This window comes from Tyto alba, unplaced genomic scaffold, assembly GCF_018691265.1.
Source record: "Tyto alba isolate M040663 unplaced genomic scaffold, T.alba_DEE_v4.0 Super-Scaffold_19, whole genome shotgun sequence".
NCBI lineage: Eukaryota > Metazoa > Chordata > Aves > Strigiformes > Tytonidae > Tyto > Tyto alba.
The window spans coordinates 4,084,021-4,100,252 of NW_024881281.1; the positions used below are offsets into that span (position 1 = coordinate 4,084,021).

The following is a 16,232-nucleotide window of genomic DNA, read 5'->3' on the forward strand; positions in this document are numbered from 1 at the left end:
AGATTTATATCTGAGCTACCAATGCTAGACTGCATATGTGCTTCCATATGCAAACTCCATGTTGATTCAAGTTACAGTAAGAGTTGTTCTAGGTCACAGAAGACTAAAAATCAAAACTGTAGCATACAAAGTAGACTACTGCTGCAAATTCTGTATTGATTGAAGCTGTTTTCTAAACTTCAAGGGTGGTTTGGTTTTCTGGTTTTTGCTTCTTTTTTACATCAATTTATATCTCTTATTTTATTTATTTCAAGGATGGAAATGGAGTAGTACGGGGTTACTACCTGTCTGTGTTCTTGGAGCTGTCCGCTGGATTGCCAGAGACATCCAAGTAAGCAAACCTGTAGTGAGAGCTGCTGTTTTGTTTTTTTGGGGGTTTGTGTTGTGTTGTTTTGGTTTGGTTTTTTTGTTGTTGTTTTGTTTTTGTTTTTCTGTTGGCAGAGCATCTGGAGAGGTTTGCAAAGAATGAACTCAGGTTCTGTAGCATTGCTAGGAACTGATGCTAAGCCCTCTTGAAAATAATAGTGAGACTTCTGTTGTCCGTTGAGCTTTGAATTGTGTCCAAAGATAGTATTTTAAAGTTGTTACTCAGTGGCTTTCTCAATATAAAAAGCAAGCTGGCAAAACAACAGATAAGAGTATCTGTCTCCTGGTATTCAATCCTAGAGTTGGTTTACCACTCTACTCACTATTACTACTTTCTTTCCCCTTGTTCAGTTTATGTAAGTGTTCAATAAAATTCTAAGACTGAATTGCCTCTTCAGCTGGGCACGCAAGCCTCCTGCGAGATGCAGTTCTGTTAAACTTGATGCACTCAGCAATTCTGACGTCTTTATTTTAGGATTAATACCTGTGATCTTCCCCTGTGTAGGTATGAATACCGTGTAGAAATGGTTCACCAGTCCACCAACGATCCCACTAAAAACATAATACGAGAGTTTGCCTCCGATTTTGAAGTTGGAGAATGCTGGGGTTACAACAGATTCTTTCGTTTAGACTTGCTAGCCAATGAAGGCTATTTAAACAGGCAAAATGACACTGTGATCCTAAGGTAAAGAGGACAACTTAGCGGGCTCTTTTCTGCTGTCATTTCACCAAGTATCACACCTCCTACTGAACTAGGAAATAATTAAGTAGTTGAATTGAAAATAATTGTGGCATGTTTTGTCATAAATGGATTTCACTGTCAGAAGCTTTAAAGAAGAAAATGTGCGGAAGGGAATTGTGGAAACTCAGGTATATGTTTCTTTGAGAAGTAGCTATGCTTGACACTAATAAGCCTGTGTTAGAGATCTGTAGGTAACTGAATTAAAGGAAAAGGGTGTTTTCTCCCGCTCTTTAGAAACAGTTGTAGTAAGCACAGGAGAACTTAGGAAATAAAGGAAGTCTGTAGGTTGAGAACTAATGCTGTCAATGGGAATTGCAGTGTTAGGACAAAATACAGAAGCCTTATTCATCTGCTTCAGATATTCTCTGTTCAGTCCTACTCTTGCTCTTGTTAAATACATTGTAGTGTATTAATTTTGTTAGTGCTGGTTTGCAAAGATAGCCACCTCTCCTATACCTGCTTCTACAAAATACTTTCTGTTGCTATTCAGTGCATTCAGGATACTGAGCATAGAAGTACCTGTTGTCTATTAAGTTTATTTCATCACTAGATTTCAGGTTGTATGATATTCTTATGCAGGGCTCTTCAGATTTTGGGGCAAGGGGGAGAATAAAAAACCAAAAAAACCTCGCAACACCTTTTAAAATGTTCCTCTGAAGGTTCCAAGTGCGCTCGCCGACTTTCTTCCAGAAGTGCCGAGACCAACACTGGTACATTGCTCAATTGGAAGCAGCTCAGACGAGTTATATCCAACAAATAAATAACCTTAAAGAAGTAAGATGTATATTAATGTAAAATCACCTTTTACTAACCAGTAATTACCTGGTTTATGTTATAGTGTTCATGTTTGCATTTATTTGTGTTGCTATTGGTAGTTTGATATTGGTGTTATTAAAATAGTATATATGCAAGTCAACAAACTAACTGGATTTGATGATGATGCTCCATTGTTGTCTTCTATATGTACTTCTGTGTATCCTTCTAATATTTCAGAGGCTTGCGATTGAACTTTCCCGGACTCAGAAATCACGAGGCATTTCACCTCCAGACACACATCTTAGTCCCCAGAATGACGATGGTCTGGAAACAAGATCAAAGAAATCTGGACAAAGCACTGAAGTACTACTGGAAAATGTTGCTGCTCCAGGATTAGTACGAGATAGCAAGGAAGAGGAGGAAGAGAAAATCCAGCATGAAGACTTTAATGTAGGAATTATCTTTTTCCTGCCTCTTTGTTTATGTGTAGTTTTTTGTGATAGGATAGCAGTGGAAACATAGGTGAACTTCTGAGTTGTAAATTAGAGTTACTATTCTCTGTGTGGAAATAGGAGATAACACATTGGAGAGCTAGCAGTGAGAGATGACATGAGAGAGATATTCCGGAACAGAGCTAACACATCCCACCACAAAAATGTTTCCAAGTTGCAGCTGAAACGTCCAACTTCTCTGTTTGTAACCAACCTTTATTGTGCTTCGAGACCCTCCTAACTCCAGTATGATAATGTGACACTCTGGAGAAAGAGAGAGAGGTTTTGTTCATAGGTTTTGGTGAATGCATCAAAGTGCAACTGAAATGTTTCTTTTTATAAAGACTTGTTCTATTTTTCCTGTAGCATGAGCTCTCTGATGGTGACTTGGATATAGATCTTGCTGGAGAAGATGAGGTGAACCACCTTGATGGTAGCAGCTCTTCAGCTAGTTCGACAGCAACTAGTAACACTGAAGAAAATGATATTGATGAAGAAACTATGTAAGTACCTTAAAATGTCTTTCAGATCATTACCACCTCTCCTGGGGTAGTCATCCTAATTCCAGTGGAAGCCGATTTAGCTGCTGCATCACAATTACAGTGTGTGTGTGTGATTCCAGTGCAATGCAAGAGGTGTTTCCTATACTGGAAACAACATGATCTGGTACAGTTAATGCCAAATGTTGAATTTTCGGTCAGCTACTTACTATCTTTCCAATCTTTTAATTTATTTTAGTGTTGTATTCTGTCTTTGACAAGTGATAGTCTGTGAAGGTTCTTTCCCAAAACACTATTAAAAATCTGTTTCTACACTGTAACGAAAGAGCGGTTTGGTATTAGGAAGTGTTTTAGTAGTAGGAGAGTGATAATAAGGACAGTTACTTAAACTAGAGAATTTAAGGATCTTAGCTGAGGTGATGTCAAATCCTAGAATCTTCATTAAAACATGAGAATGTGTTGTAACACATTCAAATATAGAAGTTTGCAGGATTAGATTTTTACAGTCTAGATATGTATGGCACTTTTGGACTCTTGGTTAGTGAGTCATTTAATTAACACACTTTGATTTGTTCAGAGTGTGTAGCTTGGAATGCAGAAAATATGTCCTTCATGTTATTTTCAAGGTATGTGCCATAACGTTTAACAAGAGCTGATAAAAGCTAATAATTGTATTTTCCTTTTTCCACCCCAATCATCTCGTAAGGTCTGGAGAAAATGATGTGGAGTACAGCAGTAATATGGAGTTGGAAGAAGGAGATCTCATGGAGGATGCAGCAGCTGCTGCTACTCCTGGAGCATCAGGTATGAAAAACAGCCTTCAGAAATCCCATATATGCAAAACGCTGTGGGATTCCTTCCCCTGTTCTTCTTGGAAGCAACACCAAGCTGCGTGTTCTGCAGGCATTGCTATTTTTGGAAATGCTGCATCATGTGGTTTCTACTGATTATTGCAGTGTAGCAGAAATATTTCATTGGCTCGATAAAAAAAACGGGGGGGGGGAAATCTTCTGAATGTGCTTGTTTAAAAATGATGTGTAAATTTGGAGGGAGGATTTTCTGCCTCTGAAAAAACCTTCCGTTCCTATCAAAAGTAACCTGGCAGGCAATTTCTGCTGATGCCTGTGTGGCCTCTGAGTGCGTCATACATTCACTTAGGTTTCAGTGTGCTGTAGAGCCTGAAGTACGTGGAGGGAATGAGGTAAAGAATCCTTACAATCAAGCAGAAGTACATTTTTAAATGCAGTAATGAAAAGACTCTCTAAGATTCCTTGTTGCCTAGAGGAGATTATAGCCTAAATTAGCCATAGGTTAATAAGATTCTGAAAGAAATATGTATATCTGGAATATAAGTGTATTTATTTATGGCAGAGATACCAGAAGTGGCATTCACTGGAAGTGGTGTTTATGCTAATGTGGAAGTCTGCTAGTTCTTGAAAGACAGAATTCCTTAACTGTCTTGCTTCTAGCTGCTGTTTCAAAACTGCTTAAATTTCTCATAAACCAGGAAGTTGAGGGACAAGTCTGTTTCCTTCTGCAAGGATCACCTTTAGAGTAGGAGCACAGTGACTGTAGAAAGAGCATTTATTTAGGATCTTTTACAAAGTAATTTTTAACAGCATTTGTAAAAGCTGACACAATCTCCTCACTTGAGCTTCTTACATTTACCTGCATGCACTGTTTTCCACTCTGAATGTTAGTAGTCTCATCTGTCTGTGTTGGGAGTTCTACTAAATGTACAATTTTAATCTTGCAGATCTAACTATTTTCTCTGAAGACCCTCTCTATCTTCTGAGTGCCTTGGTCACTCTAATGGGAGCATCATAACACAGAGCAGGACTTAACTGAAGATCCCCCCCAGTCCCTTAATCTATTTGGGAGGGGCGGGACACCTAGAAAGTTCATGTGCATGTCTTTGAAATAAATGTTCTTTGTATTGATTTGTTTACCAATTTACTTAAGTGATTTAAATAAAAGGTATGGAGTCAAATACTCTTTTTTTTTTTTTCCTCTCTGGTGCTTCTTGGCTGAAACTTTTAGTTAGAAGCATTTCTGACTGCTTCCAGAATTCATAAATCCGTGAAATAATACTGATGCCTTAAGTTTCTTGCAATGTTTTAATTCCCAATCTGCTTGTAGAACTATGTCTTTTTATTTTCACAGGGAATAATGCCTCACCTGTGTCCTGTATATGCAGACTCTTTCTCTGTAACACTTCCTTAGGTACTAGCCATGGCTACACCAGCGCGAGTGGAAGACCTTCAAGGCGGGGAGGAAATGCTCTGGGCTCCACAGCCAGTAGCAGTTTGCTAGATATAGATCCCTTAATTTTAATCCACTTATTGGATCTCAAAGACAGAAATGGTATGGAAAACCTTTGGGGACTTCAGCCACGTCCACCTGCTTCTCTTCTGCAGAACAGAGGTAACTGTACATCTCGTATCAGATGATTTAATTTCAACCTGGAAATGTCTCTGAGAATGCAGTCCCAGAGTTACAGGCATATTTGAGGAGGGGAGAGGGTAAAAAAGGATGACAGGCAGCGTTGACTGCTGGGCTGCTACATCCTCCTCAGTGTGCTGCATCTTCCTGCCTGCTCTAACACTTTGTCTTAATGGTTGACCTCAGCTTGAGGACACCGGATGACTCGATGAAAAACAGAAGTGTGTATTAAGGAAGATCTTCTCATGTTTTCTTGGAGGATGTGGCTGAACAGGTTGTCTGCTTTGTGTAGCAACGTTGTAGAGATACAGTTCATGCAATTTCTCTGACTACTGCTGTGGGAGATGAATGAAAGACCCTTTTCTAGAAGGGGTTGGCATTGGAAGACAAAACAACGCAAACCAGCTATCTGCTGAGGAAGCAATTACACTTCTCACTTCACACGGTTTGTACTCTTAGTGGCTGAGAGTACTAGCAGCACAATGTATACTAACAAGAAAATAAATCCTAGAATTTACTTTAAATTCCAGGCATTTAGAACAGAACTAGAAAAACGTGTTTAGTAGTGAGGCTGGAAAAACACACGTAAGCACTTGTGGAAGAAAAATGGATCAAAATGTCAGGAGCCAAAAATAGTGATAGTATTTAAGTAATTGAAGATATCAAAGAGTATTTGTGATTCAGTTAGGACCCTTCAACTGAAAACAGCAATTAACTTCATGTGCAGCAGAAGCAAGATAGCTGGTGATTCTGGCAGACATGGCTATTACTGGAGGTTGGTGCTCATTTCTCTTGTTTTGTTAGTGAAGAATTAAAATTAAATCAAACGTCAATAATACATTTATCATGATGAACACTTATTTGCAGCCAGCTGGCCCACTACTGCAACATCTTATTTCAGGTTATTCTGAAACAACCATTTGCTGACTTAATAGAACAGAAGAGAAATAACAGTCCATTTGCTACAAATAAATGCTTGCTTTTGCTGCAACAATGACACTGGTGTTAATGAATCTAAAAGGTAGTTCAGACTTCCTTTGTGATTAACTTTTTAAATGTAGTCACAGATTCATTTTCAGCTGAATGTAATCCATATTTCCAAAAATGGAAATCACTTCCATAGGTACAAAAAGGAGAGGCAGCACATGGACTGTAAATCTCAGCTCTGTTTTGCCTGGAGAAAGGCCCAGACGAAAGGACCTCAAGAGAGGGCACTGCACTTTGTGCTGTGCTGCTCGAGCAAGATCAAGCTTTCCTGTTGTGTTGAAAAGCTTCCTGGTCATCTTTAGCAACCGGCTACTCAGCTGAAATTAACTGTTTTGCTGAGGCTTGCTTATGGCTTGAGTGTTCTCAGAGCTTGTTCAAGTCAATCAACTAAGAGAAAGCTGCTGTTACATTTGGAGTTTGCCAGCCTTCACCTCCTAAGGTGAAAGTTCCTAAGAGCCACTTGGCTTTGTGCTTTTGAACGGCTGAATTTGCAGTGAAGCACTTCTAGACCTTACAGTGCTTCAAATAGACATCAAAGTTGATCTAATTCTGGCTGAGCAGCACGTAGGCTTACTCGGATATAAGCTCCTCAACCTGATCTTCTGGTGTTAAGGGAATTCCTTCCCCTGTTTCAGATTTCTTTGAGTTCTATATATTAACATGATTTATTGGTGGTATGAGGATCTTCTACACACACTTAACAAATTTTACAGAAACATGTAACAAACTTGACATAAATAGTCAAACAGGCTTGTGAACTCAAGCTTGTCTGGCAACACAGAGTAGTAACTCAGCTGTCATCAGAATTCACGGGAGCCTTGCCTCTTCCAGTGAGCAGGTTTTGGGGCCTTCTTCCGTGGCAGGCAGGGAGTGAAAATCTGCTGTCCTGGTAGCTGTGCAGTGCTTGCAACCTAAATGTTACGGTGCTGTATCAGTACAGAAGAATGTGTGTGTCTCCCTCATTTTTCTAACAGGGGAAAAGGTAGAATTCTCATAGCCGTTAAAAATAGATGTCTGGTTTTATTTGAGAATAGTTTTACTTACCTGCTGTGTTCTTTTAACTTTTCCTTTGGTAAAGCATCATCCTATTCTCTAAAAGATCGAGATCAGCGGAGACACCAGGCAATGTGGCGCGTGCCGCCTGACTTGAAGATGCTGAAAAGACTTAAAACTCAGATGGCTGAAGTGCGAAGCAAAATGTCTGATGTAAAAAACCAACTGTCAGAAGTGAGAAGCAGCAATGCTGGCTCGTGTGATGGGCAGCCCAGCTTCTTTTCCATTGAACAAGGTGCTCTAGCTGCCTGTGGAACGGAAAGCTGCAGCAAGCTGCAAGAAATAGGGATGGAACTACTGACAAAGTCTTCAGTTACCAGTTGTTACATAAGGAATTGTAAGTGCATAGAGAAGGGATTTAAATGTCACCCTTGCAGATGTCAGTTGTATAGGTGGTTTATATATCCAGGCATCTGGAAGTCGACCTTTTATAGTTACTCATACGCCCAAGTTCAGCTATAAGAATCCAGACACATAAAACTTGCGCTGCCTTTGAGTAAATAAATGTTGCTGAATCTGGTTACAGCCCTTCTCAGGAAAAGCACTAAAACTTTTGCTCCACGACCAGTAACACACCTAATGCAGTGTCAATGTTCTGAAGCTTAATCCAGCATTGAACTGTTCCTAGCTGAAGGGCTTTTCTTGTTCAGTCTCAGCGTCTGGCCCATCTGTGAACTTGGGGATGTTTACGATGCTTGCCAGTGAGCAAAACTTAAAATTTCTAGACTTCCTATACTTTAGTAACTTGAAATCTTGCTAAAATTCAAGTACGCCAGGGTTCTCTCTGGAGAGACTTTGCCTTTTGAAAGGTGACTTCTTTCAGAGAGGTGCCTGTGCGTCAGCCTGTTCAGGTGCTGTCACTGAGCCCTGGTGACAGTGCTGGCAAGACAGTGTGGCATCTTTCGGATACCAGCACGAAGGCTGAGCAAGTGCTTTGTTGCTTATGATCCTGAATAAAAGCACTGATTGTTAATCCTCTCTCCCTTCCCTCTTGCCTGGGAGGAATGATTTTCCAGCCTTCTGGGTTTTGATTCAAGTTATTACTTGCATTTTGGAGCCAAGATGAGTAAGAAATATATTATAAACGTGAGTGGACTAAAGAATTGGTAGAATTGTTCAGTTCTTCTCCATCCCTTTCAATACTGACCTTCAAAACAGGGCTTCTGCCACTTCAGCAAAGGTCTGTTTAGCACTTCATCACTCCCACAGAGCAGAGAATTTCTCCTCTGATGCTGCACATTAAGAGAAAGAGTTGTGTTCAAGTTTGGAGCACTGAATTGTGCCATCAATAAGCCCTGGAAGGATCAAGCTGCTTCACTGGAAAAATATTTGAATTTCAGAGCTGAAGGGGTGGGTTTGGCTATCCTTATGCTTTATGCATTCCTGGTGGCTGAAGGAGTCTGGATGATGGCTTTCTGAAGGATGTCTTGGTGTAAGGCAAGTGAACATCACTTGCGTAGTCTTGGCTACATCCATAGTTAGCTAAGCTTCCCTCTAGCCCAGACCTTTGACAGGAAGGCTGTGGAAGGAGTTTTGTGCAGGCCAGGGAGTCAGTGGGCAGTGGGACTAATAAGGAGCTTAACTCACTTAAAACAAGCATAAAGACCAAATATGGCAGTGGTTTGACTGAAAACTTGTCACATCTTTAAATATTTTTGCAGCTGCAAGTAAGAAAAGTAATTCACCCAAACCTCTTCGCTCTGGAGCGGCAGGCAGCCTGTCTTTACGAAGAGCTATGGACTGTGGGGATAGCAATCTGCGTTTAAAAGGAGACAGTAAAACTTCTGAAGGTAACCAAGGTCATCTTTACCTGCGTGATGGGGTGCATCTTCTTAGCATCTCTTGTATAAAAACTTTTCAAGAAGTCTTTTACTTGGCAGCTGAAGTTTCTCTGAAGCTGGACTGGATCCTTTCTCAAATCTAGTTAACGCTATTGTACCTTTGATAGCTGGTCTGCTGTGAAAGTGCCACGCAGCTCACTTTCCTGGATGTCGGTGTAGGTGTTATATGCTACTTCTAATCTCTCTGAAGATGTTTCAGGAGCAAACCTTATAGTGAAAAATCATAGATCAGACAGTACTGACCCAGGCTTAAATTGTGATTTGACTTAAAGGGAATTCAAGAAAACTCTGGATATACATAGTAAAAGAATCGTATGATATTGCTGCTCCTGAGTTTTACAGTGCCCTTCCTTAAGTGGTAATGAAATGAAATACCTCCTATGGGAATTGTTATTTTGCCCCTCTCAAGTGTTCAGAGAAGGAATGGAGACTTGCAGTTGATTCCTTATAATGCTAAGTAGGTACAGAAGGCTTGGGCGAGAAACTGTGCAAGAGTATCATGAAGTCATTACATGGGGTAACTGCAGCCTTTGTGCCCAGTTTCACCCTTGTCCAAGACTAGAAAGACCACTGCAGCCAGAAGACTTTGCATCTACCGCTGGGGAAGTGAAGCGGGAGCCTGTGTTACTAGAAGAGAAGTTTCAACTGCACAGGATGGGGAGGGATTAATCTGTAGTTAGCGGAGTCTCCCATCCAAAATGGCAGCTGGGGCAGAAGCCCTGCGCGTTTAGAGAGAGGGTGTCAGACGGTACGTGTTGCCCGTACGTTGACTTGAACAATGTAAAGTTTTAAGAGTGAGGGTGGGGAAGGCGCACTTGTGCATACAAGTGTTTGGAACCAAACTGGGGATGTAAAACAGCTGGACGTTCAGTCTTTTGAAATAAACTCAAAGCACATTGAGCCTTCTCTCCCCAGGTGGTGTAGGGAGCTCGAAGCTGAGTAGTCGGCACCACTCTCCCAGGCCCCTGGCTAACAGCAATGCTTCCGAGGCGCTGCCGAAGCCGGAGGAAAGGCCTTGTGAAGGTTCAGATCCTGACGTGGGAGTTTCTGGCTTAAATGGCTTAGCTGCTGTAGAGAAGACCAGAAAAGTTGGTGCTCTAGGGTAAGGGCTTTGTTCTTTTTTTCCTTTTGTTATCTCCTCCTCTACCTTGCCTTGATCTAGAAAGAAAAAATACCAATCTACTAAAACCAGGTACTTGTAGCGTGGAAGAGAAATTACTTTGAAGTTTACTTGGTTGCTGCTATTCCCTCTGGATATCAATTTTTGGTTTTATAACTAGGTTACAAGTAATCTTTTTTTCTTCTTTTTTATTTTTTCTTTTATTTTGGTCAGCTGTGGATGTAGTCTGAAACTGATTTGAAAGGCAGGCCCTGTCTGCTTTCCCACTATTCTTTGCAAAATACCACTTTTAATTTCCTCGTTTAAGACAATGCTTTTCACTGCGACTCTACTTCTCAGCCATTTCATAACAACTCCCTGTTGACTAACTTAAGTGCAATGAAGTGCTCAGTTGTGGCGTTGGGTTTTATTCTAAATAGCAAGAGTCGCGATTTTTGGAAAATACTTATTGTAAAATTTTCCAGGTTTGTTTTTTTTTAAGCCTGTAACTATTTCTAAATCAATCAAAGCTGGAAGCTTAGGTGGGTATGCAAGAGACTTAAACAATGAGTAAAACTAGATGTGGCACTAAGGGGATTTGTTTCCCCAGCTGGATTAAAGCTGAATTTCTAACATGGGTTTTTGTTTTTCTCCTAAATTCTTTCTTAAGATCAAATTCTAAAGGATGTCGTACAGAAGGAGCACAGTCAGGTGGTCTGGAAAATAGCTCTGAAGCTGGTGAACTGCAGGATGTGCTTTCAGAAGGTGCTTCTGCAGGGCCAGAGGAAGGTAAATCGGGTGCTGTAGAGGACAAATGCAGAGTGACAACACTCCAGTCTGTGATGATCCCTTTCTATAATGGAAATAGCTTGAATGGGAAGGAAAAGAGAGGGGGAGGGGGGAAAAACAATCCCCCCCCCGCCAAAACAAACAAACAAACAAACAAACAAAAAAACACAAAAAAAAAAAAAAAACGCAAAACCTGTTTTCATGGCTGTTGAACTTTGCTGTAACATTTGGCAGTTGTAGCATAAATGTGAATGAGGAGAGAGTGTCTGTGTCACGCTGGAGGAACAGCGACGTTCGGGTGCAGCACCCGGGAAGGTGAGGACCGGGCAGGTGAGGCCACACGGTGCGTCTCTCTGCACCGCTAGGCGCTTTTTGTACCTCGATATGTCTCCAGGTCTCTGCTTTGGCATTCAGTGGCATGGCCTTGAAAATAATTTCTTACCTGACAAAAATAGTGGCCAGTGACCTTGGCTCTTAAGTCTTTTGTCTTCAGGGACAAACCACATCGGTAACTACCTCTGTGTCCACACTGGATTGTCTGCACCACTTCATTTGTGTCGGGTGTTGTGGTACATAAGCCAGTTTCCTTAGAGACTTGGAGGAAACTTTCCCCCCTCCCTTCCTGCATCCTTTCCATGCTGGAAAAAAATATTACTGCTTTTTCTTTTTTTTCTGAAAGTCCACGTAGAAGAGTTTTTCTTATCTTGCTAAAACTCTCCTGCCTTCCACCCCTGCACTAATTTGAATTTCAATGACTGAATTGTAGCGCAAAGCCTATATTAAGGTGCCAGCATCCATCTCTATCTGCAGTGTGCAATATTGTGTAGGAGTTGGCATTTACAGAAGGTCTCTCAGTGACAAAACTGAATTTCTGCTCTTAGTCACTGCAGCGTGATCGTGATGCGCTCCCGCAGCTCTCCTATTATAGCAGAGAGCCTAATAGGAAAATGTTTTAAAAACTGAAATACTTCATTGTTAAAAACCCCAGGAAACAAATATGACCATTTTTTTTTCCTTTCAGAGGAAAAACTACAGTAGAGTTGGCACCTCACTTCACTACTTGCTTTTTCTTAGCAATGAGTATCAGCTCTTAAGAAGTAAAAGAACAGAGCAAACCCATTTTGTCACCTACGAAACTACAAAAGGGAGAGTGTTGACTGCTGTCAGTGCGCACTCAAGGTCTGGCAAAATGAAAGAAGCCACCTTGATTATCAACAGCTATGGTTCTCTTTTTGTAGGAAAAAGCATGGGTTTTCTGTGTCAGACTTGAATAGAGCATTGCTGCTTGAAGGGTCTGGTAGGTACATTGCTCCACAGGTCATACTAGCTCTTCGCTGTTAAAACAGCAACCTTTATTTTCTGTCCTAATTGTAGAGGTAGACTGAGCAGCTGGCAGGGGAGCGCAGCTCAGGCAGGAAGGAGCTGGGGACACCTGAGGCTGCGCTCAGCTGGAGCCGTGTTGGAGCTGCTCCTCCTGAGCTGAGCTGCGCAGCAGAACGAGGCCGTTTTCAAAGCCAGTACCCACTGTTCTGTCAAATGCCTCCGTGCTTTGGTAAATGCATTTAGCTCTGAACGTGCTGCTTCTCTCTTGTTCTCCTGCCAGCTCTTGGTATTTGATGTTGGTAACTCTTACATGTGAAAAAGTTGAATGCTCCAGCTACACAGATCTTACTGCTATCGTTTTTGCCTCGTGGGTCTCTGGGTTTTTTTTTGCAGCCGGCGTATGTCAGAAGCATGTCCTTCATCTCCTACCAGGGATGAGCAGTGACAGTGACATTGAATGTGACACAGAAAATGATGAGCAGGAGGATGCCACCTCGACCTCAGAGGCGTTTAACCTTGCCTTCTCTGTCCCGCCCTCAAGCGAAGGTAGAGTTGACGGTGCAAACCCACCTCCCCGCGCTCCCCGCGCCTCTGGCTCCGAGCTCCCCGGGTGCTGCCGAGGCAGAGGCTGCTGGTGGTGCTGGGGAGGCACAAAAGCTCAAGCAAGTGCCAGTAAGATTTGGAACTCCTCTCTTGGGATCCTAATTAAAACCAGATTAAAAGAGGAGAGGGGAACTCTTTCTAGCCTCCCAAAGTCAGTTCAGATGAGTCTCCTGGGGAGGTGTTGGAAAACCCACGGCTCTGGTTCTGCACTGGGACTCCCGGTGTACCCAGATCAGTCCGGAGGTAACCGCTGCCTTAGACATGGATTTGCATCTTAATTGCCAGCAATGTGCTTTGAGCACTTCAGTGTAGTTTCAAAAACTCATCTCCTATTTCTCTGAAAAGCTTTAACCTTCTGATCAAATTAAAAGCTGTAGGGTGACGGCTGACAGCAGGTCAGGTTGACTTTCGGCCTGAACAGCCATCCCAGCCAGGATTAGCAGTGTGGCCAAACAACTCGGCGCAGCAATTGGAGTTTGCTGCTTTGCTGCGTGTCTGCAGCGGGCTCTAAAACCTCCCAACTCATCGAAAGTATCAAAACGTCGCTCGTATCTGTGCTTGACATCGAAGTAGCTTAAATTTAAAGCCCTGTGGTGGTTTTAACTCTGTGTCAGGCACATCCTGTCCCGCTCGATCAGGGATGAAGTACAACACGGGGGGCCTTGCAGGCGCTGGGTTAATGAGCTGCGTCCCACCTGCTCACCTGGTGAGGGTTACTGGGTTCTTGTTCGGTTCGTTTCCAGCCTCGGAGCGGTGCCCCACGTTCCCAGAGGGGGATCAAGTGGGTCCTGACGATCTCGGCTTTGTCGCTGGAGAAGACGGCACCAGGTAACTGTAACTGCTGGGCTGGGAGGGGGCGGGACCCCGGGGCTGCGCGTCGCCCCCCACCGCTGCTCCGCGCTCAGCGCCAGTGCTACTCCGAGGGTGAGGAGCTGGCGGGGGTTTGTGCAGCCTGAGGCGCTGCAGCCGGGCACCAGGAGAGCAGCGGCCTAGGGGTCGCCCCCTGCCCCGCTGCCGTGGGGCTGCCCCACCTCCCCAGGGCCCTGCGCCCGCCGGCGTTTTGGAGGCAGCGATGGGCTGCGGCGGGAGGGCCGGCGGCGTTGCGCATGCGGCTGTAATCGGCAGTAGAAAACTCCCGAGTGGATTTAAGTACCTGGTGTAACATTTTGACTCAAATGTTGTATTTGCTTGAAGCCTTTAACACTGTCCTGGGGTGAGGGTTTTCGGTGAAAGTTGACTTTGTTTTGGAGCAGGTAGAGAACCTGCGGGCTCATGTCCCTGGGGAGGAGCGGTGCGTTGGTTCACTGGCGCTTGGCCCCAGGTGCCCGGTGCTGGCTGTGCGCGCTCCCTTCTGGCCGGGGCCCCGGCACCGTGGTTCTGACTCGTCTTCAACCTCTTCCTGGGGCAGGATGACCTTGGAAGGCTTTACACTAAAAGTTGCGTTCCTGCTGGCTCTGCCAGCTTCAGATGCTCTGGAAAAAAAAATGTCCAAAAGGTGCTGGAGCCCCGGCCGGGGCTGTGTCCTGTTGTGTCATTGGAATAACGGCGGAGGCGTGAATGTCCCTGTTGTAAACAGCGTGAGCTGGTTGTGCGCCACTGGATCCCGCAGGCACCACGGAGCGAGAGGTGGGGTGAAACAGCCCCCACAGAATTTTTCCTCAGTCTGGGGGGGGACGGGGACCCATAGCACCCCTTGCCAAACTCTTTGCCCCTGTGCGTTGCATTTTGAGCTGCTAAACTATGTGTGAAGCTACGATGACGAAAGCTGAACGGCGGTAGTGACAAAGCATGAGTAACTGTAACTGCTAGGTGTCTGTGTCACAGCTGGCTGTACTGATGTTCATTTTCTGTCTGCCTGGTCCACAGTGTAAGTGCTGTACAACTCCTAGTTTAAACTCGTTTGCACTTTGTTAATAAAATGAATGTTGAAATGAGGTGCGATGCTTTAGATGTTTGTGTGTAAAGAAGGGAAAAGGGGGGGGGGGGGGGGGGGGTGGTGCCTGGTTGGCAGGGGCGGGAGGCTGCTGCAAAGCCCGGATGGAAGAGCTTTTTCCTGCCCCATACCTGGCACTTCTTCCCTGAATTAGTCAGTAACAAACCATTTAAATCCCTCTGGGATTTTTAAAGCCAGACCCAATGCTTAAAGCTCCTAGGACTGAAGGGGGAGCCCCAGTTTTTACCCCGGGGGGTGCTGGCAGCTCCAGCTGCTGGGCCCAGCTGCACCCGCCGGCAGTGCGCGGAGTGTTTACGTTGCACAGGGCTGCATGGTGATTATTATGCGCAGCTCAATTAGCAGTAATCACGGAGCTCTGCCTCTCCGCCACTCACAGATGCTTTACTCTTAATAAGAGGCCCAAGCTGCAGGGAATTATTTTGATTAGCCACCTGAGCTGTTGTGGAGTTCACGTCCAGCCTTTGCAGGGCGAAGGAAGGAGCTGGTACCATCAGGCTTTGCTCACCTTAGGCAGAACTTACTTCTGTAGAGCTGGATTTTCAACAAGAGATTTTAAACAAGATGTGGGGAAAGAGGCCTGGAGGCTGCGTTTATCAAATTAACTCCCCGTGTGCTGTAAGAGCCGCTTCCTTTGGGGGCTGTAAAACAGCTCAGTCCCAGCAGAGCTGAGCCCTGGCCTTTGCTGTCACACATCCCACAGCTGAAATCCACTTTCACCCCAGTAAAGACACTGAAGTCAGGTGGTGGTTGCTGTCTTTGTTAGCTCTTAAATAAACAGACTCACTGAGGTGTGGTTTAAATTACTGTTTTATTAAGATATTGGTAAAACTTCAACAGTTTTTCCCGTATAAACAGCTTTCATAAATAAAATACAGATGACTAATACATGGTTGTAACTAAGCTCGTATATGAACTGTAGAACAAGGTTGCAAACGGGCAGTCCCACCCCTGGTAAAGGGTCAGCTTTCATTTATTTGCCTTCATTTATTTGCTTCATAAAGACCACATGAGTTGCATGAACAAGATAATACAGAAAGGTCAACAGGAGCACCCAGTGCAGCAACTGACACTGTGCCTGGCTAGCAACACGCACTCGGGCAGGAGTAGAAGTTCGCAGGGTGATCTCAGCCAGCTTCCCCTGTTCTTGTTCCAAGGTGTCTTCTAGAGTGAAGGAGAGAAAAAAACCTAACAAAACCCAGTTGCGACATACAACAGTTGTACTAGACCCTAACAGGTGGGATTTAGTTTTTTCTTTAGCTTTAATGCTGGCAAGTATAGTGCGATCG

At 43.7% G+C, this 16,232-nt stretch overlaps 1 protein-coding gene across 3 annotated transcripts in view; it reads left to right on the forward strand.

The window, feature by feature from the left end:
- TRIM37 (tripartite motif containing 37) overlaps positions 1 to 14,926 on the forward strand; it is a 29,235-nt gene extending 14,309 nt beyond the window's left edge. The window contains exons 12-25 of one of the 3 annotated variants that reach the window (XM_033004709.2): positions 255 to 331; positions 872 to 1,051; positions 1,768 to 1,882; positions 2,102 to 2,314; positions 2,722 to 2,858; positions 3,562 to 3,659; positions 5,079 to 5,279; positions 7,363 to 7,674; positions 8,999 to 9,127; positions 10,094 to 10,280; positions 10,948 to 11,066; positions 12,783 to 12,935; positions 13,736 to 13,820; positions 14,243 to 14,926. In XM_033004709.2, the coding sequence (XP_032860600.1) occupies positions 255 to 331; positions 872 to 1,051; positions 1,768 to 1,882; positions 2,102 to 2,314; positions 2,722 to 2,858; positions 3,562 to 3,659; positions 5,079 to 5,279; positions 7,363 to 7,674; positions 8,999 to 9,127; positions 10,094 to 10,280; positions 10,948 to 11,066; positions 12,783 to 12,935; positions 13,736 to 13,820; positions 14,243 to 14,249 (2,013 nt within the window). In that variant the 3' untranslated portion in view covers positions 14,250 to 14,926. The remainder of the gene's footprint in view (positions 1 to 254; positions 332 to 871; positions 1,052 to 1,767; positions 1,883 to 2,101; positions 2,315 to 2,721; positions 2,859 to 3,561; positions 3,660 to 5,078; positions 5,280 to 7,362; positions 7,675 to 8,998; positions 9,128 to 10,093; positions 10,281 to 10,947; positions 11,067 to 12,782; positions 12,936 to 13,735; positions 13,821 to 14,242) is intronic. The other 2 variants (XM_033004710.2, XM_033004711.2) reach the window with 2 other exon arrangements.
- Positions 14,927 to 16,232: the final 1,306 nt, after the last annotated feature.